We start from the raw sequence: 26,162 nt of genomic DNA, 5'->3' as shown, positions 1-26,162 counted from the left end.
CCCATTTATAGTCCCGACGTACGTGTTTTACGTCACCGCGTTCAGAACGATTGGATTTTCCGACAACTTTGTGTGACCGTGTGTATGCAAGACAAGTTTGAGCCAACATCCGTCGGAAAAAATCCTAGGATTTTGTTGTCGGAATGTCCGAACAAAGTCCGACCGTGTGTACGGGGCATAACTGTTATTGGGTGTCGGGCGGCAACTACACTAGAGTGGGAAAAGAACCTAGGCCAAAATCAGTGAGCCTTTTGGGGCTGAGTGCTACATATGGGTTTGATGATGCTGGATGTCATTCAACCTGGAACCTACCTGATTGTTTTAATTGGGGGGCCCCCCTAGTGACGGCACTGCCTGGTGCTGAACCTTTGAGCAGTAAGCTTGCAGGGGACAGTGTCGGAAAGAGAGTAAGCTCTGGTTCAAACCAGTACGATTTGACAGTTCAAGATCGCATGACAAGTTGCACCCCATGGCTGGCAATGGAACCGTTCAAATCATTGCGACTCAAGTCACAGCAGCGTTGAAAAAGGTCCCTGCACTTTTTTGCGATTTCATTGCAACTTGCATTGATTTCTGTTAAATGAAGTTGCAAGCCGCAATGACATGGCACATTAAAACCGCACTGAAGTAGCGCGATTTCAAAGCCACACTGGTGTGAGCCAGGGCTAAGTATTGCAGCAAAAGCTCTTTTTTTTATTCACAACTGTGCTAGACAACCTAACTCTAAAAAAAAATTGCGTTTGAAAAACCGCTGCGCGAAAACCGTGTGACATAAAAAATTGCAACGGTCGCTATTTTATTTTCTAGGTTCTCTGCTTATATATATATATATATATATATATATATATATATATATATATATATAAAATGTTTGAGGGTTCTAAGTAATTTTCTAGCAAAAAATACAGATTTTTACTTGTAAACAATACATTTCTGAAAAAGGCTGGGTCCTTAAAGCGAATGACAGGTGACCCGCTCCCACTTCCTGGTTAGATCGCCGCACGGTGATCTACGTAATTTCCAGCCCCTCCTCCTTCCTCCCACTGCCTTCTGAGACACACAGAGGTCCCAGAAGACGGACATTCAGAAAGCGCAGCGCTACTAACGCATGCACAGTAGGAAACTGGCTGTGAAGCCACAACCGATGCCGGCGTCTGCACCCGAAGCAGATTGACGAATCGGCTCAGGGTGCTGACATCGCGGGCTCCCTGGACAGGTAAGTGTCCTTATATTAAAAGTCAGCAACTACAGTATTTTTTTTTTTTTACAGGCTGGAACTCCTCTTTTAAGTGGTTAAAATATCTAAAAAATCCTAATGCCCCGTACACACGATCAGACTTTCCGACAACAAAACCGTGGAATTTTGTTCGAAGGTTGTTGGTTCCAACTTGTCTTGCATACACACGGTCACACAAATGTTGGCCAACAATTATGAATGTAGTGACGTGCAAGACATACAGCGAGCCAATAAAAAGGAACTTCAATAGTCATATGATATCTCCATTACGAACGCTAGTTTTACAAGACTGAGCGCTTCCGGCTTGTCCTTGATTCCGAGCATGTGTGTTTGTACTTTTGACTTTTGTCCGACGGACTTGTGTACACACAATCGGAAAGTCCGACAACACACATTTGTTGGCTGGAAATTTGAGAGCCTGCTAGCCCACATTTGTTGGCAGAAAGTCCGACAACAAATGTCTGATGGAGCATACACACGGTCAGACTGACCGCCAACAAGCTCACATCCAACATTTCCCATCGGAAAATCCGAACGTGTGTACACATCATTAGGCTCATAAAAACATTTTTTTTAGGAAAGACTCTGAGATATGACCGGGACAATAATGTTTCCTCTATCAGGCTGTATAAACAATACGAAAGCCATTAGCCACATAGAAGTATGGCTGATGACCATCCTATAAATTTACCATTCAGCATCGGGAAGTTCAATCACCAGCAATTCCTGGAATCTGACTGCTGAGTATGAAAGTGTGGGGTGACTTTCTGATCTGTGCCTTTGCTGGTTTTCTTTTGACTTTACAGGAAAACCTTTAGGCCTGGTTCACACCTATGCATTTTTTAGTGCATTTTCTGTTTTGCAGAAACACACTACAGTCCACATAACATGGTTTCCTATGGGTCATGTTCACATCTGTCCATTTTATGGAAAGGGCCAGTGACTTTTTTCTGGTCTTTGGTTCCATAGACTTCAGTGGATCAAAAATGTGTATTGAAAAACGCAAAATGCACCTGGAATATGCAAACTGCAACCTGCGTAGGTGTGAACCAGGCCTTAGGGCCCATTGGCATTTGTGTGCTGCAGCAACGCACAGCAAAATGTGCATTGTTGAGTCATTTAGCCTTGTTTCCATATCGGAGGTATGGCTTTTTGGCTGCAATTCTTCCATGAAGACCACTTCTGGACAGACTTTTCAGGACAGTAGATGGGTGTACCTGGGTTCCACTGGTTTCCCCCAGTTCTGTGCTGATGGCACTGTTGGACATCTCCTGGTGTGGAAGGTGGAAGGGAAGTAAGCATGATGCTCCAGACCCCTCCCCCCCCCCCCCAAAAAAAAAAATGAAGTCAGCAGCTACAAATACTGTAGTCAAAAAAATGGGTAGTGGCTCTGCTAAATAATATGAGATTTAATACATTAGTCTAACAATAAGTCCTTGAAGTGGATACTCAGTATATGTGGAAGGGGAGAGATGAAGAGGGGAGACCTGTATAAATTACTTTGGCTGTCCAAAACAACCTTGGCAGCCTTTTAGGCTCGGTTCACACTGGGGCGACTTGGGATCCGACTTGTACGCCCTCAAGTCGCCCCAAGTCGCCCCAGAAATAGTTTGAATGGGAGTGAACGCTAGCGTCTTAATAGATGCTACTAAAGTCGCTCCGACTTCAGAGCGTACTCCCTGTACTACTTTGATCCGACTTGGTAGGCGACCTGTACCATAGAAATCAATGGAAGTCGCCTCCAAGTCGGATCTCTCTGTAAAGTCAAGCGACTTTGCAGGGAAAACCCCTCCCTCCCCCCCTCCCTCCCAGAGAGCTGATTGCCCCGTGATTGGCCACAGGCGAAGTCGCCTGTCATGGAGGCGACTTCAAGTCGCCTCGTAATTTGCCGAAGTCACGCTGAAGTCGCGCTAAAGTCGCTCTGAAGCCGCGTTGAAGTCGCGGTACAAAGTCGCGCTAAAGTCGTGTTGCCCATGTGTGAACCGACCCTAAGGGGGGAGTTGAAAGCAGACTTCAGATATGCAAAGAGAAGAGACACACGGGCACCTCTAGGTTAGAACTGTAAACATTTTAATGAATTACAGGCGCATTATCCAATTACATGGAGATTAGGGAAGTAAGTCCATCCACACTGGCATGGCGTTCACTGCAGAGCGGCGTTCCGAACAGCTGATTTTTCTGCCTGCGGGGGAGAAATTCTAGCCAGCAGGATCTCTGGGACCACATGATGGAACCGAGCCTTGGATCAGGCCGATGGTGAGGGCTGGAACGTGGCGCTGGGCGTGATGATGCAACTGGTGGGTTGCAACAGCGTTTCAGGGCATACGCACTGGCAGATGGGACTCAGGGCACGCTCCTTCGTCAAGCTAGTGAGACTTTGGCTGATAACAGCCTTATATGTGCCTTGGAACACTTGCATCTAGTGGAAAGCATGTGACATACTTTCCAACATGAAATGCCCAGAGCTAAAATCATATAGATATCAACAGACTGCTGGTTCAACAGAACTAACATGACACATACCTCCCAACTTTTTGAGATGGAAATGAGAGACACCTATCAGCAAAAGTATGCAGGCATAGGACACACCCCTGGCCATGCCCCCTTAAAGTAGAATTGTACAAAAAAAAACAAGATTGGTTAAACCGACAAGTGTTTTTTTTTTTTTTACCACTACCATTCCTTTTTATTGGCTTTTGGAATTTACAAATGCAGCAATTTAGAAATAAGATGAAAAGTTTAGTGCTGTAAAACACTTTTTGATAGATAAAAAGTGCATTTTATATACAACTATATAGATGAGACCAAAATGAGGGACTAATGAGGAGGAATGAGGGACAGAGGGACATTGCTCAAAATCAGGGACAGTCCCTTGAAATCAGGGACAGTTGGGAGCTATGCCATAATTAAGTAATTAGGTAATTCCATATAAGAATAGGCATTCAAAAAGTATAAAAATATATAAAAATAACATATTGAGCATAAAATCAATCTAAATAACACTATTGCATTCATTTCTTTGGATTAAATGGATTCATTATTACGAAGTTTTTAGTATGCGCCGGGGGGGGGGGGGAGTAAAAAAATTGTATATGGGAAGATGCATGAGATTATGACTACTATCTATGCATGTAAATAAATTGTAAATGAATTAAAAGAATATGTTTACACTCTGTGTGTATATCACACAGAGGCCAGTAGTACCTACATTTTTTGCAAAGCAGTGATTTTTTTTTATAAATATATGCGATAGTAGAATTTATATGCACTAATAGTTGTATCTAATGTAATGGTTTTTGTGATGGGGTAACGTAGTGAGGTAATTGCGCCTTAAAGGGGCTACTGGGAGTAAAAGGAGGGAGGGGGAGGGTTTTTTTGGGGGGTTGAATGGGAGGGGAAGGGGGAGGAGAATTAGAGGTGGGGGGGGAATTTTCGGGTAGGGATGAAAAAAGGGGGGGGGATTAGATGTTTAGACATTAACAGTAACACTATGTTTACTTACTATTGGGACGAACCTCCCACCACCCCAAGACAGAAAAGTATTTTATATGAAAACCATCATGATAAGGAAGAGATACCTAGGGAAAAGGAGGGAAATAAAGGTAGTTGTTGTGGGAAAATGTTATAATATAGTAGACACCTTTAGTTCCTCGTTGAGTCTCCCTGGCAAAAGGGTGTCGAGAGAATAAATCCAATATGTTTCACGTTTGCAGAGCCTATGGAATCGCTCAGCCTCTGAGAGGTTCTTAGGCATCTGTTCCACGATCCATACTTTTAGGCCTTCAGTAGATTTATTATGATATTGGGAGAAGTGGCGAGGAACGCTGTGTTTATCTTTGCCTTCTTCAACCTTTCTCCGGTGCTCGCCAAATCTCTGTCGGAGGGGACGGATAGTACGACCTACATAAAGTTGATGACAGGGTCAGCTGAGGCAATACACCACATAATCGGATGAACAGATATAAAATTCTTATAAAATTTTGCCCTTTGTAGTAAATTGTTTCCTTGCCATGTTGTACAAAACGAAAGGTCTTGCATAGCGTTTTTTTACATTGAAACATACCCTGCAATGGTATGAGGCATATCTGGGGTGTCAAATTGACAGGGCGAGATTTGAGCTTGCTGGGTGTGATTTTATTTTTTATATTCGGTGCTTCTCTGTATGTGATTCTGGGGAGGTTGGGGAGGATAGTTTTGAGATGTATATCCTCAAGCATTATCGGTCAATGTTTTTTAAGAATTGTTTCTATTTTTTGTGATCAGAATGGAATCTGGTGATAAAACGAACAGATTTCTCAAATGTACCTTTATCTATTTTAGTGGGAACGTCTTGTGAATACTAAGTGTAAGCTTGTTTGATCAATGATTCGGGATAGCCCTTATCCTTGAGTTTGTTATGTGAAACTGAGGCCATGGGGGTTGGTATTGCAATTCTTGACAAAATCCTGAATGTCGTTAATGGAGCCATTCCAGATGATTAGGATGTCATCTATGTACCTACTGTAATAAATAAGATGTTTAGAGTATGGATTGTTTTGCCAAATATATTGATGCTCCCAAAGACCCATGGATAGGTTGGCATATGAGTGAGCAAAATTGGCTTCCATGGCAGTGCCTTTGACTTGCACATAGTATTGATCATCGAAATTAAAATAATGATGTGTAAGACAAAACTTGGCGCATTCCAAGATGAACCTAGCTTGTCTATTACTCATAAGTTGGTCATGAAATAAGAAGTGGTCCAGAGCTGCTAGTCCAAATCAATGGGGGATGGATGTATATAAGGAACTTACATCCAGAGACATCCAGATGTAGTCATTATCCCATTTATATAACTTTAATTCCTCTAATAAGTGGGTACCATCTCTTATATAGGACTGCAGACCCTGGGCCAGGGACTGAAGATAGTGATCTATGTATTTGCTCAAACCCAATCTTATGCTGTCCATGGCAGCTGTGATGGGTCAACCTGGGGGATCAATGAGAATTTTGTGGATCTTTAGGATATGATAAAAATACGGTGTGCGGTAAAAATCCCTAATTAGGAAGGATGCTTCAGATTTATCCATGATTTCGGTTTGAGTGGCATATTCAATTAGACGATTGATATCCAATTTGTATTTGGGTAGTGGGTCTTTGCTTTTTAGTATGTGGATCAATCCGCAAGTAAGCAATGGGCCTCTTTTATATAATCAGCCCTTTCTTGAATGACAATCCCTCCACCTTTGTCAGCAGTTTTTATGATTAGGTTGTCATTATTAGCAATAGATTTTAATGCTTTATTCTCCAAAGGGGTGAGGAGGCCTAGGAGAGTTGGTTGTGAACATAGTTTTTTCATATCTGAGAAGACCGTGTTATAAAAGGTAGTGAGGTGTGGACCTTTTGATTGAGGCAGATAAAAAACTGATTTTGGCTTCAGTGTGGAAAGTGCAACTGATGTATGGAAATGTTGAGTGTATATGTCTAGGTTGGTGTGGGAACCGTCTTGATATAAGTCTTCAAGTGTTTCTATGATATCAGCCTCAAAATTCAATAGGTTCAGACTCTTGGGTAGAGTCCATATCATCCTGGGAAATGTAATCAGTCTCAGTTTGTTTGGTGCTTTTGATCTGAAAGAACCTTTTGAGAGTGATGCCCCGTACACACGGTCGGACATTGATCGGACATTCCGACAACAAAATCCTAGGATTTTTTCCGACGGATGTTGGCTCAAACTTGTCTTGCATACACACGGCCACACAAAGTTGTCGGAAAATCCAATCGTTCTGAACGCGGTGACGTAAAACACGTACGTCGGGACTATAAACGGGGCAGTGGCCAATAGCTTTCATCTCTTTATTTATTCTGAGCATGCGTGGCACTTTGTGCATTGGATTTGTGTACACACGATCGGAAATTCCGACAACGGATTTTGTTGTCAGAAAATTTTATAGCCTGCTCTCAAACTTTGTGTGTCGGAAAATCCGATGGAAAATGCGTGATGGAGCCTACACACGGTCGAAATTTCCGACAACAAGGTCCTATCACACATTTTTCGTCGGAAAATCCGACCGTGTGTACGGGGCATAAGAGTCAGACACCAATGTTCCTCAGAGCAAATTGTTTAAAGATTTACAAAAATTCTACAATCTGAATCATCCGGTTAATACTCCACACACATCTGCTCTTCAACCTCTGCAACCCATGGGCCAAACCACTTCGGCCTATGGAACATCCACTACCAATGGAGTGCTACTAACCTCCAACACAGTAACAGCAACTCCATATGGATTCTGTACAAACCCCAGTGATGCCATGGTTGGAATCTCCTTTTCTGCCATGGAGATAACACTGACCCCTGGTCCCCTGGATGTATCCATCATAGAGCCCAAGGACATACCCCCCCATCTCAACTATCAGCCATTTATGATTTAGTTCACAGCCACCTTCAGATATCTGTACAAATGCCCTGGTATTTGGTTCTTCTTTTTTAGTCATGAACCCCTCTCCAGTCACCCCCCAAAAAAGAAAATTTGACATAGAGGCTGGAGAGGGGGAAGAAGTAAACATAGATGCCAATCAACCAGAGAACCGCAAACTGTAAAGATCTTTAATCTTTCCAGTCATGTTCTCTCCCCGGAGGAGACATCATTGTTGAGTCTGGGACTGAACTTTGCACCCACCAACAAGCCTGACCCATATCTACTGTTCAAAGATTTAAACAAACACATTAGAAACCTTACTCTCAAAGGGTTATTTCAGATCAAAAGCACCAAACGAACCAAGACTGATTACATTTCCCAGGACGATATGGACTCTACCCCAGAATCTGAACCTATTGAATTATTGAATTCAATTTTGAGGCTGATATCATATAAACACTTGAAGACTTATATCAAGACGATTCCCACACCAACCTAGACATATACACTCAACATCTCCATACATCGCCCCCAGTTGCACATTCCACACTAAAGCCAAAATCTGTTTTTTATCCGCATCAATCAAAAGGTCCACACCTCACTACCTTTTATAACATGGTCTTCTTAGATATGAAAAAACTATGTTCACAACCAACTCTCCGTCCTTCTGACTTAGGCCTTCTCACACCTTTGGAGAATAAAGCATTAAAATCCTTTGCCAATAACGACAACCTAATCATAAAAACTGTCGGCAAAGGTGGAGGGATTGTCATTCAAGATAGGGCTAATTATATAACAGGGGCCCATCGCTTAATTGCGGATGGATACACATACCAAAAACTTAGCAAAGACCCACTACCCGAATACAAATTGGATATCAATCTTCTAACTGAATATGCCACTCAAACCAAAATCATAGATAAATCTGAAGCATCCTTCCAAATTAGGGATTTTTACCGCACACCGTATTTTTATCATATACCATCATAGCTGCCTTGGACAGCATAACGGGTTTGTTCAAATACATAGATCACTATCTTCAGCCCCTGGCCCAGGGCCTGCAGTCCTATTTAAGAGATGGTACCCACTTATTAGAGCAATTAAAGTCATATAAATGGGATAATGACTACATCTGGATGTCTCTGCATGTAAGTTCCTTATATACATCCATCCCCCATGAATTTGGACTAGCAGCTCTGGACCACTTCCTATTTCATGACCAACTTATGAGTAATCGACAAGCTGGGTTCATCTTGGAGTGCGCCAAGTTTTATCTTACACATAATTATTTTAATTTCGATGATCAATACTATGTGCAAGTCAAAGGTACTGCCATGGGAACCAATTTTACTCCCTCATATGCCAACCTATCCATGGGCCTTTGGGAGCATCAATATATTTGGCAAAACAATCATAGGCAAGGATCAGGAAAAGGTGGATTCAAAAAACAAATCGTTCATAGGTAAGGTTTATATGAGAGGGCTTCATTGAGGCCTGGTGGTGTGAGGGCGTTGAGCTGCTCGATCCAGATAGTTTCACGTCTCAGGATCACCCGGTCCAAGTCGCCCCCCCCCCCCCCCTAGGGTTTTCTGGAACAACTACCAGGACCAGGAATTTGACAACTTCAGGTTGAAATCTTTGATGTAAGCCTATATGGCGGCCCACCGTGGTAAGTTTACTGTTGGAAGAATGGTATAAATGCTCTCCCATTCTTTGTCTTAATTCTCTAATGGTCTTGCCTACATAAAACGCATTGCAGGCACAGACCATTAGGTAATCTACTCCCCTTCTGCCACAATTGCCATGTTGAGGGGGAGAAAAAGTTTCTCCATTGGGAAGAATGAAATTTGTCCTTGGATCCAGGAAGGCACAACTGTCATTCTTTCCAATGGGGAAACTTTTTCTCCCCCCCAACATTCCTATATGCGATTCTTTGCAGTGCGATTTGATCCCATCCTTTTGCAAGGCTCAATTTGCACTGCATTGCATGAAAAGGGTGTAGGAATCTTCTTGTTTTTATTTTGTCACACAGGAATCGGATCACATGTGTGTTTACATCCATGCAATCCGATTCTTGCAATTGCACTGCGTTTTGCGACCTGTTTCGGGGTGTCTTTAATTTAACATTGACACCGGTGGCAGGTCGCATGAATGGAGTGAGATTTCAACGTAGTGCAGGAAATGCTCAGGGTTCGCTGTGTTTCCCACACCACATATATGTAAACAGGGAATAAGGGTAAGCCGTGAAAATGCCAGTAAACTGCTTATGCTTACAACTAACCTGTCCGCCCAACCGCAAGTGTAAACTAAGCCTTAGGCCTCGTTTACACTTGCTGTGGTCTCTGAAGAGCGATCCACATATGCATCATTTGACAGGTGGTGAGGAGGCGTTGTGTCACCTCCTGCCTTAACCCCCTAAATGCTGTACTACTGCGCCATGTCCATTGCATGCAGCTGTGGGGTAGTTGCAGTGTGACCACATTTTGAATGGGTCGCATTCAGCTGGTGGTAGTGCCGCAGCATGTGTAAAACCCTGGCAGCTGCCTTTCTAGTTGAAGGGGGGGTATGGGGGTTGAAGGGCGGTAAAAAAGCGTGTTTTACTGCTTCCAGCCACAAACCTTGGCATTTGCATACACTTCAATAAAACCTATTCTGCAATTCCTCTGCTGAGAAACTTTTGGTTACATAAAGGAGTGAAAAAAATTTCCTTGTAACTTCTATGAGTAGAGAGCACAATAAAAATAAATGATGAAAAGTGTTCTGCTCTAGGTACAGAAAAACCCCAAATTGTTATGAATGAGCTCCTCTATAAAGTCTGGTCCACAGAGTGAGATCTGCTGGTGTACGGCTGTGCCGGGGCAGACCAATGACTCATTATATTCTATAACTGTATATACTCATAAATACTAACCATTTCCTGTACAACAAGCAAACAAGGTAACACTCTGACTCTGATTTACCGAAAACCTGAACAAAATGATTACGGCCTCAGGAAGGGACACCACCTATGTACCAATAGCTAAAATCGTGATCACATTCATTTATATGGCAGGGATGTCAGAAAGCAACTCTGGGCAATATGTAAAGTGGATCGACTATTAAAGTAAATGTACGCCCTATTTGGATGAGACATTTTTTTTTTTTTATACGAGCCCACGCGAGGTGTGGTGCGCAAAAACGAAACACCAAAAGTATGTAAATACACACAAAAAAGTTTACTTAGAGTGTGTCTATCCCTTCAAGAAGGACCCTTCCCTGACCCCCTCGGGTGCAACTCTCCTGACAGGTGTAGCGCACCCCATGCCGGTGAATAGGGATCCCCCCCACCCTGTACTGCCAAGCACACCGAATTTCCACAGGCACACTTGAGTCAGTGAACAGTCCAGTACTTTGTTTTTCTATTTTTATTTAAGCGGATAAAACTTGGATAGGGAATAGGGATATTATGGGATGGCCACTTGACTTCAACAACTCTTCATAGACAACTTTTCTATGCACAGTCTATATACACTCCACTGCTTCCTCCAGCACACTGGCTTGCAGAAATCCTAGCTGGCACATCGATAGTTAATCTGTCAAAAATGCAACAATCAGAACTTGTAGCAAAAGCCCTTTACAGGCAGGGACCTTGGGCCCCTTGGGTTATGTAGCAAATACAGTGTCCAGATTACATCCCTGTGGCTACTGATCCCAGCACCACCTCTTCTTGCCTGGCTGCAGCTGTCCCCTTTCACTAGCCCACCTGGCTAGTTCTCCACAGTCCTCCCAGACTGTGACACTCACCAGCCACCCGGCTGACTTCTCCCTGGAGATCTCCGGGATGTGCTGACTCTCTCCCGCTGTCCTCACACCTGCTCCCGTGCATCAAAGACAGGACTCCTCTGTGTGTTGTAAGAGGATCCCCCCAGACTAGGGGTCACCCTCAAGGGCCACCGACAGCCTTCTCAGCACTTCATCTCCAGCTTCCACCCGACTGCCCCTGCTGGCATGACTCCCAGAGTATTTAAGAGGTGCTCACCCTCTGCCAGCCCACTTGCTGGGTATTGGCTGGGCCCTCATCAATACTCCAGGCAGCTTCTCCTAACTTTCCTCCCATTCTTCTGGAAGCATCTCCAAGGTTCTAGGGTGTAGGGGGAGGTACCAGTGGTGCTGTGTGATGAGTCATCCAGCTTCCCTGAGTCACTCACCCTGACCCAGATTCAACCCCAAAATTTACTTACACTAAATACTAACTATTTACACATATTACTCTACACTAGAGGATGCTAAACGGGGATCGGGCACACTCAGGACCACCAAGCCAAAAGGCCCAGTGGACCCCATTCCTCATGATCAACAAGTTTTAGGTGAGGGGCTCTCTCCAAGAGAGAGCCCCCCCTCCAAGGCAGAAGAGGAAGGATCCTGATGGCTGCACATCCTCCCACTAGAGTTATAGGTAGGCCCAAAGACCCACACTCTTCATCTTGAGTGGAAGGAAAACACATAAATAGGTGCAGGGTGAAGCATATTGGGAGCAAATGAAAAATATGCAAAAATAAAAAAGTGTATTGACTAGTCCTTGTGGCCTGATAACAAAAAATTGCACCAGTCTTGGCCAAAAGGCCCAGCCCATGAGGCGTAGTGCAGAAGAAAAGCAAGAGGTGTTGTGGCCTAGTGCAGTTTTACACAGTGGGGTCCTAAACACATAGTGCTCCCAGAATGCCACTCTCAGGGGGCGCTTGACACCGTGGGCTCTCTGCCTTCCAAGCCCCTATAAGGTAGCACACTCATATCAGGAGGCACTGGGCCCCCCCGGTTCCTCCATTAGGAAAATTACTCCCATACTCCATCTCACCCAGTGTGTGCCTGGTTTCTGTTTGCCATGGGAAGATCTCTGGAGACCCCATCATACCAGCATGGGTAGCCAGCCATCAAGCCTTAATGATGACACAGAACCCCTACTGGACACTGATAAATACATATACTACACTTGAGCTTAGACAAAAGGCTGAGAGGGGACACATGGGTGACACATAATTTACTAAAGAACCGTGTACCATAAACAATTGCAATTCACTACAGACTAATTATTTTTTACTTGTTCAACATTATGGAGAACCCATCAGTAAAATGTGATGCCATCATTTGGCATTGTGGTAGCCAGGGCAGGTAGAAAAAGAAATACTGGTGGGCAGGAGGGGAAGCTTCCCTGGGCACAGATTGGACTCAGCGCAGTAAAACACATTCTACTGCATGCATTACAGTGGGTGAGGGGGCACATAGTTCCGCATCCTCGCCCTGGGTGCTAGACAAGTCTGTCCCAATAATGCTGGTGAGGGAGAAATGGGAAGTCGGCATGAAAATTCAAATGCCGGCAACCATGCACAAATTAAATGATTTGTTTTGGATGGTCTTTATTTTCATGCTGGAAACATTCTGCTCCCTACCTCGTCTTTACACAAAGGTGTAACGACTGTACATTTCTTTTATACAGAGGAAGAGCTTCCTGTACAGTACAGAAGTCGTACTCTGCCGGCTCTGCGTTCGTCTTTCCACAGCTCATCTCTGATCTCTTCTGTAGTTTAACCACAGAGCACATTGGTCAGGTAGCCTCCCATGTCAACAGGAAACTATTAGTAAGCTTAGAATTGTTCCAATATTATGGGCTGGCTAGTTTACAGTGAAGGGGGGAAAATTCTCTATTTACCTCCATAGCCCAGACATGTGGGTGGAAACGATTTTATGGTGGAACCAACCGCAGTCAAATATATGAAACGTGTCCTTTAGCTAAGTTATGTATTTATTTAAGAAAAAGGAAACTTGTCATGGAAATGTGGAAGCTGCCATTGCTCGCTTATCATGTGAAAATTGCTATCAGGTATACAATGCAAGCACCAAGAGGAGCCTGCCCATACCTGTCCCAGTGCCAGGTCATTCTGGAGCTCCTTCTGGTGCACTTCATCGTATTTACACAGCTTGCCCATACTCTCTCACCTACTAAACATTCCTATTGGCCAGTGAACTTGGATAGGTGTAGAGGCACGCTTAGTATAGTGGTTCACCACACTTGAAGTTATTATTTAGGAAGTTTATTCAAATTGACAGTTCACAGTAAAGCCAACACATTTCGGGTTGTAATGTCAGCAATGATAGGGCCCTTTAGGTGCTGTCACATGGTGGAGAACCAGCACGTGCTGGTTCTCCCCGTAAAGGGCCATATTATAATTGACTCTTAATTTCATGTCAGTCCCTACCACATCCATCATCACAGTCCTGATGAAGGGGGAGTCACTTCCCCGAAAGGCGTTGGATTTCCTCATCACATGTAAATTGTCAATGTCAATAAACTTGTTAAATAATAACCTCAAGTGCGACGGACCTCTATGCCGAGCGCGCCTCTATGCTTATCCAAGTATATCTTGTGAAGGGCCATTCCATTGTTATCATAGAGGCATCAACCGACACCCTAAGGCTGGGTTCACACTTATGCGAATTGGAAACGAACAAAAATGCTCCTGCGCACAAGTGGGTAGCCGAGCAAGCGGTGTAAAAACACAGGCCTTGCTGCCCTCAAGGATGGGGGATCCTAGCAGACAACGAGAAAAAAGAAAAAAAGGGCGCACCAGCCATGTGCATTATCCTTTAGAGAAAATTTATTAAAACTAATGATAAAAAGGAACTACTTACAAACAGTAGTGCTCTGCGGAAGAGGGGACGTTCCCCTCGAAACGCGTCAGCCAGCAGTGATTCCTGTGAGCTCCTCCGGCACCTCTGGTGGGCTCTGTTGCTCCTCGACTGCATGCTGTGATTTGAAGATTGTTTTTATACATTTGAGATCTTCCACTACTGTTTGTAAGTAGTTCCTTTTTATCATTAGTTTTAGTAAATTTTATCTAAAGGATAATGCACATGGTGGTGCGCCCTTTTTCTCTTTTTTCTCGTTATGCAAATTGGATGCTGGTTTCCCCGCATTCCAATTTGTATTACAGGAGAGTGTGACCGGCTCTCAATGGAGCTGGTTCACACAACTCCGGGGTTGGCCGCGGTCCGCACTGGAAAAGGGTCAAGTGCGTCTTCTGGTCTGTTTTGGGTCCGAATTCAGGCAAAAATTCAGACCTGATTCGCACCTGAAACAGAGAACAGGGACACACCGGGCCCCTTGCTGTGAGCTATGGCTGCAGCTAGTGTGATCCCGGCCTAACAGGGCTAACCTACATCATACTGTACCTTCAATGACTACAACCCCCCCCCCCCCCTTTGAAGGACAACACAGCCCAGGCCGCCTCCAGTGATACCGGACCTTACACTGGTCTAGCACTGTAATACACATCAAACATTGTATTGGCCAATGAAGCAGCCCATCATAGTGATGGCCAGATAAATTGTAATATGTGTGTTCAATAAGATTGTTCAGACTGTATGTTTTGTTTTATTCTGAATGGCACCCCAACATACATGCATTGTGTTTTGGGGTGCCATTCCGCACCAAAACGCACAGTAATACACTGACACATAAAATAGCATGGGTCCAATTTTAGGGCCTCTGCCGTGCAGTTATTTAAATGGGCGACCTTAACAAACTGTGCAATTATCACAAGATAATGGACCGCACAGGTGCTTTTTCCGAAATCAAGCAGTCTGACATCTCTTCTGATCCATTTAATTTTATTGTTCCAGCGAATCTTCCAAGTGATCACTGGTGTCCCCTGTGTTCCTGTGATCCCATGCATTCTCCTGTGCCCCTTTGACTCCCCTTTGTTTCCTGTGTGCCATCATACACTCAATCTGTATCCAGTGTTCCTGAGTGACACCCAGAGCACTCCAGCACTGCTAAAGACTCTTGTCCTTGAAGTCTGCTGTCCCTCCAGCTCCTGGGATCCCAGAACCCCAGTACTGTATGAGACTCTCTCTAGGTGTATCTGTGCCCGGTCCTCTGTAGCTGCCTGGGAGCCACCAGATTGAAAAAGACATCACCCCCTCTGGTGAATAGTCAGCAGCTCCTTAGACCCTGTGCTTCAGCCCTTCTTTCGGCTCTGAAGCAGATGTTTTAAGTTGTCTTTCTTCTGTGCCACTGGGTATTCTGCCCGGGGCCGCTGATAAGGCAGTACAGCCCGTCCTGTACTGGGCCCGGGCCCCATCATTTCAAAAGGGGGGGCCCAGGCACATGTTAAGCAGGAGGGCTGGCTGTACTGTCTTATTGCAGACACTGATCCTATTCTGTCTCCCATTGCAGTGCTGCCAGCTTCTCCTCCTCTCCCTTTCTCCGGTTGCACTGCAAAGGGATTGGTTCTAGTACATGCACCCCTTCCATCTGCTGTCTAGGCCCCCTGTGTGCCCCTTTCCCCCACGGCACTGATGGCTTCCCTCCTCCCCCACCGACACATGGTGCGGGCACACAGGGGGATGTCATTTACTGGCCCCTTCCTTTCCTGAATGAAAACAGTGAGCAATCAGTACCAATCACCCCTGTGTGCATTCATCACTGAAGCATAGTAGGTTGTGCTTACTATGCTTCAGTTTGCGAATGAGCTGGAAGCCTCGGAGCTCTTCCAATTCATTCATCTGTGCAGCTGAGGCTGTAGAGAAAGGGATTGATAAATCTATTCAAGTGATTTATGCCCTTCATGCTTCACAAGGGCTGCTTCCCTTATATATACTTGTTTTTAATGCCATATTTGTATGCTTTTGATGAAGGCCTAAGGCCGAAATGTCTCAGAATTTTTGGTTGATGTTATTGCTGTAATGCTCAAATATTTGCTATTGGGAAGCTGTCGAGTTGCCGGCCTGTAATTTCTATTGATAAATCTATGTCCTCAGTTTCGGCTGAGGGGGGGGGTCCTGTCAGGTAGACTCTATGGGGCCCCGTAATTTCTAACAGCAGCCCTGATTCTGCCTCCCTAGTATCTATGTAGTACCTATGTATACTAAAGGCAATTTTTTTTTACACAGCTAAGAAGAATAGGTAAACATGTAACAACGAACCTGGGGCTCCATCTGTTGGCTGTAAATGTAAGCATAAAATGTCTATTAAAGCTGAAATCCAAAAAAGTAAAAACCCAAAAAGCAGCAATAAGCCCAAGATCAAAAATGTAATATATGGCCGCTTACCAATCATTAGATGTGGTGGCTGCATTAGTTTTTCCTTTTTTAAGCTTTTTTTCCCTTCTGTTTTCACCTGGTGATCTGGCCAGTAACACGCTTCCTGTATTATTAGAGTGTCTACACTCCGGACGAATGAGCACAGGGGCAACTTTGGACAGCAGCATTTTCAGTCTGGGGGGAGGGGAGTGTTAGATGTACTAGCAGATTTAAATACAGTAACGAATTTTCACACATATTATACATGTCCTTAGGACCTTATATTTTGACATTCGTGGAAATGTACAATGTGACATGTTGTTTTGTTTTAAATAAAAATTATATAAAAAATAAATAAATACAGTAACAAATTGAAGCCAAACTCCAGCTAACACTTTATAAACAGTAACAGCAAACAGTTCCTTGTGTGATAAAGAATTTACATAAGTAAATAAACGATCATTGTAAACACCCCTGTCAGTGGTAAATGGTTTGTCTCAACCCTCACTGCAACATTTGCAGGACAGCTTGTTCTGTTGAAAAATGACAGACTAGATCATTAGGTGAAAATAGAAGAAAGAAAGCATAAAAAGGAAACTAATGCAGCCGTCACATCTAAGAATTGGTAAGCTGTAATATAATAAATCTTTGTTTTTGGCTTTAACACTGCGTTACCCTTTGCTATGTGGGTGCAGCCCCACTGCAAGGGAGGGTTTTTATTTTTTACAAAAGCTGGGCTTATTATTATGATAGTCTTAACAATATACAGTATCTCACAAAAGTGAGTACACCCCTAACATTTTTGTAAATATTTTATTATATCTTTTTATGTGACAACACTGAAGAAATTACACTTTGCAAATTTAACACACCTGCTCCCCATTCACACCTGAGACCTTGTAACACTAACGAGTCACATGACACCGGTGAGGGAAATAGCTAATTGGGTCCAATTTGGATATTTTCACTTAGGGGTGTACTCACTTTTGTTCCCAATGGTTTAGACATTAATGGCTGTGTGTTGAGTTATTTTGAGGGGACAGCAAATTTACACTGTTATACAAGCTGTACACTCACTACTTTATATTGTAGCAAAGTGTCATTTCTTCATTGTTGTCACATGAAAAGATATAATAAAATATTTACAAAAAATGTGAGGGGTGTACTCACTTTTGTGAGATACTGTATATCTAATAAACCATTTGATTCTTTATTGGTCTTAGGTTATTGTATGTTACTAGCCTTGGAATGTACAGTACACATTGTTTGACATTTGATGACTTCTTCTGATTAGTATTGTCACACTTGTGTCATTTTCTTATTCTGTCAGGACAGCTGCGGCATGGCTTGTGAAGATAAGACCGTACACCCCCAGGAGCTGGCCCGTCAGAACTCCAATACTGGGCTGTCTCTAGACTTCGAGCCCCAGCAGGAGTACACGTTCGTGGACAAGTTACAAGATCGATACAAGTGTGCGAACTGCCACCAGGTTCTGCACAATCCTCACCAAACAGGATGTGGTCACCGATTCTGTGAGAGTTGTGTACTGAGGAACAAGTGAGTTTTATCTGCAATCTTCTCGTTTTCTGTCCGGTTACAGTTACAATATTTATGAGTAAGTGTGAAACACACAAAATCTATTTTTACATTTGGAGAGCTGTGACAGTACGTCTCTACACTACCCACCCCAAAGGCCAGACCAGTAGATGATCCTCATGTGTATGGACTTCATTAGATATCCCTAGCTGATTGTTCTGAAGGAAATAGTGATATATTGAATATTTTTGGAAGGTGGGGGTGTCCATTATTATTTCCTCAGAATGAGGATGTCCACTTGGCCCTCCCCTGTAGATATAAACATGCGTATTGAGTTGATCGAGGAGTTGAATCTCTATAGAGCAGCCTTTCACAACCAGGATTCTGTAGAACATTAGGGTCCCTTAAGAAATTTCTGTCTCTTATGCTCTGTACACACGATCGGACATTGATCGGACATTCCGACAACAAAATCCATCTGATTTTTTTCCGACAGATTTTGGGCCAAACTTGTCTTGCATACACACGGTCGCACAAAGTTGTTGGAAAATCCGATCGTTCTGAACGTGGTGACATAAACCATGGACGTCGGGACTATAAACGGGGCAGTAGCCAATAGCTTTTGTCTCTTCATTTATTCTGAGCATGCGTGGCACTTTGTGCATCGGAATTTAAACGATCGGATTTTGTTGTCGGAAAATTTTATATCCTGCTCTCAAACTTTGTGTGTCGGAAATTCCGACGGAAAAAGTCAGATGGAGCCCACACACGATCGGAATTTCTGACAACACAATCCGATCGCACTTTTTCCATTGGAAAATCCGACCGTGTGTACAGGGCATTAGACATAGGAGTGCGCACAGGGTGTGCCTGGGCACACCATAATCACCCCGTCTACACAGATTCCTACTGCTGCCCGGGCCCCTGTGTTCCCCCTTAGTGCTTACAGCTTCCCTTCTCTCCTCACCCGCTGGCTGCTGCGCGGGATGTTTCAAGATGGAGAGTGGGGGAAGGGGTCGGTAAATATGTCATTTTACCAGCCCCTTCCTTTTCTGAATGAACACAGTGATCGGTACCGATCGCTCCTGTGTCTATTCATAACTGAAGTATAGTAAACTGTGTTTACTATGCTTCAGTTTGTGAATGAATAGGTAGGCACTCAACACAGAGCATTTCCCATTCATGCAATGGCCATTGAGGCTGAGCTTGCAGAGAAAGGGACTGAGGAAAATCTGTCCTTAGTACCTTTCTCTGTTTAAAAAGTGAGACATCAGGGGTCTGTTCAGATTCCTGATATTTCACCAAAGCCCTCCAATGGGGTTTCCAAAAAAACTGTATAAAAAATAACAGGCATTTGTGTTTGAGCTTTAGGGTGCACACCTATGCTCTTAGATAAGTAACATGACTCTGATCATCTTTTTAATTATCGGTAAGGGGGTCTTCCTCCTAATAATCACTAGTATAAGGCGGCCCTTCTTCACTGACCACCAATGAAAGGGGGCACTTCACTGACCACCAGTGAGAGGGAACACTATAATTTTCACTGAGTTTTTCTGGCCATATTATTATCTTCATTATTATATATATTTTTTTTTAATTATTATATTTGAATTGCCATTCATAATTTCATTGATAAAAATGTTGACAAAAAGAGAGACAGCATTTAAAATGGCAAACAATCACACACTTAAAAAAGATCTACCATTATATTCTTTTTTTTACAGTCCTATCTCCTATGGGACAAAGTACATGTAGGCACCAGGTGACCCCACCCCTTTGTGACATCATTGACCAGGGCATGGTGGGTCAATGACATCTTAAGTGGGTGAGGTCACCCTTTATTAGACCTCAGATGTCTCCTCTTGCCTTAAAAGCTTCAGATCATACCAAGATCAGTATGATCCAATGCTTTTTTCAAATTAGTAATGCTTTGTTTACAACCGGTGAAACTGGAATTGGCAAAATATTAGTCGCTTCCGTTTTTTTAGACCATAGAGATTATCAGGACTGTTCTGGTCCCTGATCAGTTCTATGGTCAGGCAGCGGATTTGCCAGCTGCAATCCTTGGTACCCCGGTAGGACAGAAGAGCTCAGAACAGCGGTGGAAGGCCTGCTCCTTTAAAAGCACTCCAGCAGCTACTTAGCCTCTAGGATTGTTTTTACAAAAAAGTGCTCCACCGACACTGCAAAAAGATACCGGGAGGATGTCTGCAGCTGCATATAACCTTTAACCCATCAAAGTTGGTTGGCGTACGGGTATGTCACCCTGTGGCATGGGGTTAACAACCAACTATGCCCTAGATGTTAAGGTCGCCGGTGGGTGCCGGAATCAAAATACTACTAGTTTTCACTATTCATCACTTCAAGAAATAGCGTATGTGGTATTTTATTAGCGTTTTTAGTGAATTGCAAAAAATGTTTTGAAAAATGGTATGAGCAATTTTACCTCTGATCTTAAAGCGGTAGATAGCGTTTCACGAATGGAGCCCATTGTGCCATATAGGACTATACTTTGTAAATCTCAGAACCCGCTGTTGGCTGTTCAGTTTTGTTCCAGATTTTATGATTGTGTTTATATGTCGAGAATTGCTTATTGGGTTTCCCAAATGCCTGAGATTATTTGCAACACTTTAGCAGCCACCTCCCTTTCAGTCTCTCCTCTGCCCAGGGCAGTGTTGCCAACCTACCAGATTGAAATTTACTGGCATGACACCCAAAATTTACTAGCACAGCCACGTTTTTACTGGCATTTTACAAAAGCAAATTTCAGTATTTAGGCTACAAACAAGTACACTAGGCAAATAGCAATGTGATTTAAGGTAGATATTAAGGTTAAATAAAAACATATTTCTGTTATTTTCAATATAATAAGGGCGGATTTTATAGAACATCATTTTTTGTCACTTATGTCCAACTGGAGAGATTTCCCCTTCATTTCTGTTCCATAAGCACCACAGAACGTGAGGGGAAATCCCTGGTAACTACTAGGATCACCAGAATTTATGTCCCTAATTCTAAAGACCTCCTGCCACCATCACCTCCTGCCTCCATCACCTGTCACCAACACCTCCTGTCACCATCATCCCCTGCCTCCATCACCTCCTGCCACCATCACCCGCCATCACCTCCTGCCTCCATCACCTGTCACCAACACCACCTGTCACCAACACCTCTTGCCACCATCACCCCCTGCCACCATCACCCCCTGCCACCATCACCCCCTGCCACCATCACCCCCTGTCTCCATCACCCCCTGCCTCCATCCCCTCCTGCCACCATCCCTTCCTGTCACCATCACCTTCTGCCTCCATCACCTTCTGCCTCCATCACCTGTCACCAACACCTACTGTCACCATCATCCCCTGCCTCCATCTCCTCCTGCCACCATCACCCTCCATCACCTCCTGCCACCATCACCCTCCATCACCTCCTGCTTCCATCACCTGTCACCAACACCTCCTGTAACCATCACCCCCTGCCACCATCACCACCTGCCACCATCCCCTCCTGCCACCATCACCTGCCTCCATCACCTGTCACCATCACCTCCATCACCCACTGCCTCCATCTCCCCCTGCCTCCATCACCTCCTGCCTCCGTCACCTCCTGCCTCCATAACCTGTCACCATCACCTCCTGCCACCATCATCTCCTGCCTCCATCACCCCCTGCCTCCATCACCTCCTGCCTCCATCACCCCCTACCACCATCACCCCCTGCCACCAGAGCCCTGTCTTTCTGAGACTGAGAGTGAGTTCCCGAGTCCGACCGACCTTTTTGGCTGCCTTGTTGTTGTGGACTGGCTTTAGCACTGCAGTCACCACCAGGCTCAGTCAGCCTCAGCCAGGCAGGGGTCAGTTACACCGGTCCGGTCCAAGTCTGTGCGTCTCTGACTCCCACATGCTCCAGCGTCTTTTCTGTCCCTCCGTCCGCACGCTCGGCTCCTGACTTTTTATAGGCTGGCGGCAGTGTGGCGGGAAAAATGCGCTGACACATTATTGGTTGCGCGGCTGGTGGGCTGGGCAGAGGCAGCAGGAGGACTCGGCTCAGGAGGACCGTATCTTCTCTGAGATTTCTGTAACTGCGCATGCGCAGTTCAGACCCGAGCTGGTCACCGCCATTTTTACTTGTACTTTTCTCCTGCTATGGACTTTTACGGGCAGGAGAAAAGTGCCCTGATTTTACGGGCTGCCCGAAAATCAACGGACATTTGGCAACACTGGCCCAGGGTCATTAGTATTCACAGGAATAAACAAAAGTTCATGTGTCAGAAATTAAAAAAAATTAACTACCGGTAATAATTTTTGGGATGTAGGATGCAAGCGTGGTACTGCCTGATACTTTGTGGCAGAAGGTTTGAATTATTTTAGTATTAGGGATTAGGTTAACATGATGGTTAGGAGGGCATATCTTTATAATCAATTTAAATTGACTCTTAAATAAAAATGGTCAAAAATTGCCACCTGCAAAGAAGATATTTAAAGCTTATCTCTGTGTCCATGCTGCAAATTGCTGCTGTATTGTTTACAGATTGGGAAGTGACTATTAACCACTTTAGCTCCGGAAGGTTTACCCCACTTCCTGACCAGGCAATTTTTTGCGATACGGCACTGCGTTGCTTTTACTGACAATAGAGCGGTCATGCAAAACTGTACCCAAATAAAATGTATGTCCCTTCCACAAATAGAGCTTTCTTTTGGTGGTATTTTATCACCTGCGTTATAAACAAAAAAAGACCATCAATTTTGAAAAAAAAACCAATATTTTTTACTTTCTGTTATTAAACATATACTATAAAAACATGTAAAAAATTGAATTTTCTCATAAATTTAGGCCAATATGTATTCTGCTACATATTTTTGGCAAAAAAATAAGCTTATATTGATTGGTTTGCACAAAAGTTATAACATCTACAAACTCTGATATTTTTATTTATTTTTGTTACTAGTAATGGTGGCAATCAGCGACTTATAGCTTACTGCGATATTGTGGCAGACAAATCGGACACCTAACTGACATTTTTGACACTTTTTGGGGACCATTATTACAGTGATCAGTGCTAAAAATATACACTGTCACTAAGGACACTGGCAGGAAGGGGTTAACATCAGGGACGATCAAAGGGTTAAATGTAAGCCTAGGGGGTGTTTTCCAACTGTGGGGGAGGAGCTTTCACTGCATGAAGACATGGATTGGTGTTTCTGCTTCACAGGGACACGCGATCCATGTCTTCTGTACTCACAGACTGTCATTCTGCCTGAGTACTGAACGATCGGCGGGTCCCAGCGAACATCGAGTCCGTGGGACCTGCTGATCGGCTCCCGCTGTGTGAAATCACAGTGGGAGTAAATCTGCTACAGGGCGGTCGTAAATCGGTTAAATAACTTCTTTGAATTTTCTGACCATTTTAATTTTAGCAGCAGAGTCACTTTAAAATGTATGGCAGAATGTAACTAAATCAGTGGCATCGCTATGGGGGTGCAGACCACACCAGGGCGACACTATCATGTAGGATATGATATCTGACCATGATGGTGTCACCCCCATCCGTGACAGCGCAGGGATTGGCGCGCTGGCACCGACCACATTATTTACATGGGCTGGTTTGGGGTGCGCACCGTAAATGTAAACTACCGCCTGAAACTAGCCTGCCCAGTGCCCTGCAAGGCACTGTGGCAGGCTAAACAGGAGAGGCCGATGCCCTAGCCTGCTACTGCTACTGTTTACTGCTCTGTCATGCTGTCACTCTGCAGTGACAGGACAAAGCACTGAAGAAAAAAAAAAAAAAAAACAGTAAGGCAAAGGCACGATGAGCTAGTATGCACCACATACTAGCTCATTATGAAATATTTTTCCGGGTTCACGGCTCCGGCGCTGTGAGTCGCGATGACGTCACTCCTGCACAGTCTTCTTTCCGGCAAGGAGCTCTGATTTTCCGGCAGCATCCCCTGGACCTTCAGAGCGCATGTGCTGCTGACGTCAGCGGCTGCAGGCAAGGTGAATATCTCCTAAACCGTACAGGTTTAGGCAGGGCCGGTGCTACCACTAGGCAAACTAGGCAGCTGCCTAGGGCGCACTGCTGCCTAGGGCGCCCGACCACTGGTGTTCCTACTCTCTTCTCTCTGCAGCAAGCAACTAAGTCTCAGCATCAGCAGGCAGCCGCTGCTCCATTCGCACATAGTGTCAGAGGCGCAGCGACGAATATTTCACCACTTCCACTTTTGCCGGTTGTGAACAAAGCATTACTGGATTGAAAAAAAGCATTGGATCATATTGATCTTGGTATGATCTGAAGCTTTTAAGGCAAGAGGTGACATCTGAGGTCTAATAAAGGGTGACCTCACCCACTCGAGATGTCATTGACCCACCATGCCCTGATCAATGATGTCACAAAGGGGTGGGGTCACCTGGTGCCTACATGTTCTGTGTCCTGACTCCCGAATGAATGGAAGCAAGCAAACATTCATTGATGGGCACTGGTGAGACTGCATTTGATGGGCGCTGGTGAGGCTGCATTTGATGGGCGCTGGTGAGGCTGCATTTGATGGGCGCTGGTGAGACTGCATTTGATGGGCGCTGGTGAGACTGCATTTGATGGGCACTGGTGAGACTGCATTTGATGGGTGCTGGTGAGGTTTCATTTGATGGGCGCTTCATTAAAAAGGTGGGATATACATGGGCAGGGCAAAGTGGGTGGAGCCAAGGGTGGGGGCGGCAAAATTAGGTTTCGCCTAGGGTGTCAAAAATCAAAAATTATAGGCTTATCTGTGGGTAAAAATGTGCTAAAGGGATATACAACCACTTTAAAAGTTGTTAACGCACTACTATTCGCAAATTGGCAATATATGCAGTGTTATATGTGAAAAAAATTCTTGGTGGGGGGGTTTAACACCATGTTTTATCGCACCAGGTGACACCAACCCTAGTGACGCCACTGGACTAAATTCCATATTATTATTGTTATTATTATTATTATTATTGTTATTATTATTATCTAATTAGTCATGATTAATTATTGAAAAATATAATAGTAACATCCTTTCTTGTTTTTCTGCCGCAGTGAATGCTATATCTTATCACAGTGTCCTATCGACAAAGAAGACATTAAGCCCCAAGAGGTATGGTTGTCTGTAAGATTACTATGGCTGTGAGCCCCACTTTTTAAGTTATGTCACTTAAAGCTAAATATGCTCAGCTTCACTGCAGTGGAACCAAGACTGCAAGCTGGGGTTTCAGAGGATTGCTATGCTGCTGAAGCTTCTCCCAAGCGCAAGGAGTCATGAAGGATTTGAGGTGCAGATCCCCAACACTTGAGAGCCTCATAGCAGTTACTGCATGCCTCAACTCAAGGGTGCAAGGCAGTCACTGAAGGGTACAGATTGCAGAATTTTATTTTTTTATCCCACAAAAGTTTTATGGAGGAAAAATATGAGAAGCATAAATAAAACAACAACAGTGGCTATACAGAGATGAATGCAAGACATAGTATCTCTACAGGCAAAGGCAAACACGGTATACATGTATAGTCAGAAAACAAGTGAAAGTGCGTAGAACTTTTTTTGAAAGAATCTCTTGTATGATAGCACAACATTGTCTCGTATTACCCTAAAGATTTTAGGCAATTTCAGACTTAGATTTTGAGGCGGAACTTCAGGCAGCTATACAATACACACATTAACTCAATTATTAAAACATCATTAAATTTATTTTTTAAATCAAGCAGCGCAAGTATCTGAATTTAACATTTTATTTTCGCCTCTTGCAATCTGTGTACAGCAGAGCAAAGGCTGGGAGAAGGAGAAGCAGCACAAAGGATAAGTAACATGCTAATAGCTAATAAGAGTGCAGAGTGATAGAGAGATTAACTAATCACTGTGCTGCTACTGATTGACTGTCCAGTTACAAGGTAGAGTATTTGACAGTTTGGGCTCA

At 44.0% G+C, this 26,162-nt stretch overlaps 1 protein-coding gene across 2 annotated transcripts in view; it reads left to right on the top strand.

The window, feature by feature from the left end:
* Nucleotides 1-26,162, top strand: part of TRAF5 (TNF receptor associated factor 5) — an 86,556-nt gene that overhangs the window by 27,688 nt on the left and 32,706 nt on the right. The window contains exons 2-3 of one of the 2 annotated variants that reach the window (XM_073628420.1): nucleotides 18,031-18,252; nucleotides 25,291-25,348. In XM_073628420.1, coding sequence (XP_073484521.1) covers nucleotides 18,038-18,252; nucleotides 25,291-25,348 — 273 coding nt within the window. In that variant the 5' untranslated portion in view covers nucleotides 18,031-18,037. Of the gene's footprint in view, nucleotides 1-18,025; nucleotides 18,253-25,290; nucleotides 25,349-26,162 lie in introns of both variants that reach the window. The other variant, XM_073628419.1, reaches the window with a different exon arrangement.

The sequence above is a fragment of the Aquarana catesbeiana genome, linkage group LG04, assembly GCF_042186555.1.
Source record: "Aquarana catesbeiana isolate 2022-GZ linkage group LG04, ASM4218655v1, whole genome shotgun sequence".
NCBI lineage: Eukaryota > Metazoa > Chordata > Amphibia > Anura > Ranidae > Aquarana > Aquarana catesbeiana.
Note: the sequence above shows the minus strand (reverse complement) of the source record. Positions and strands in the feature narration are given on the sequence as shown.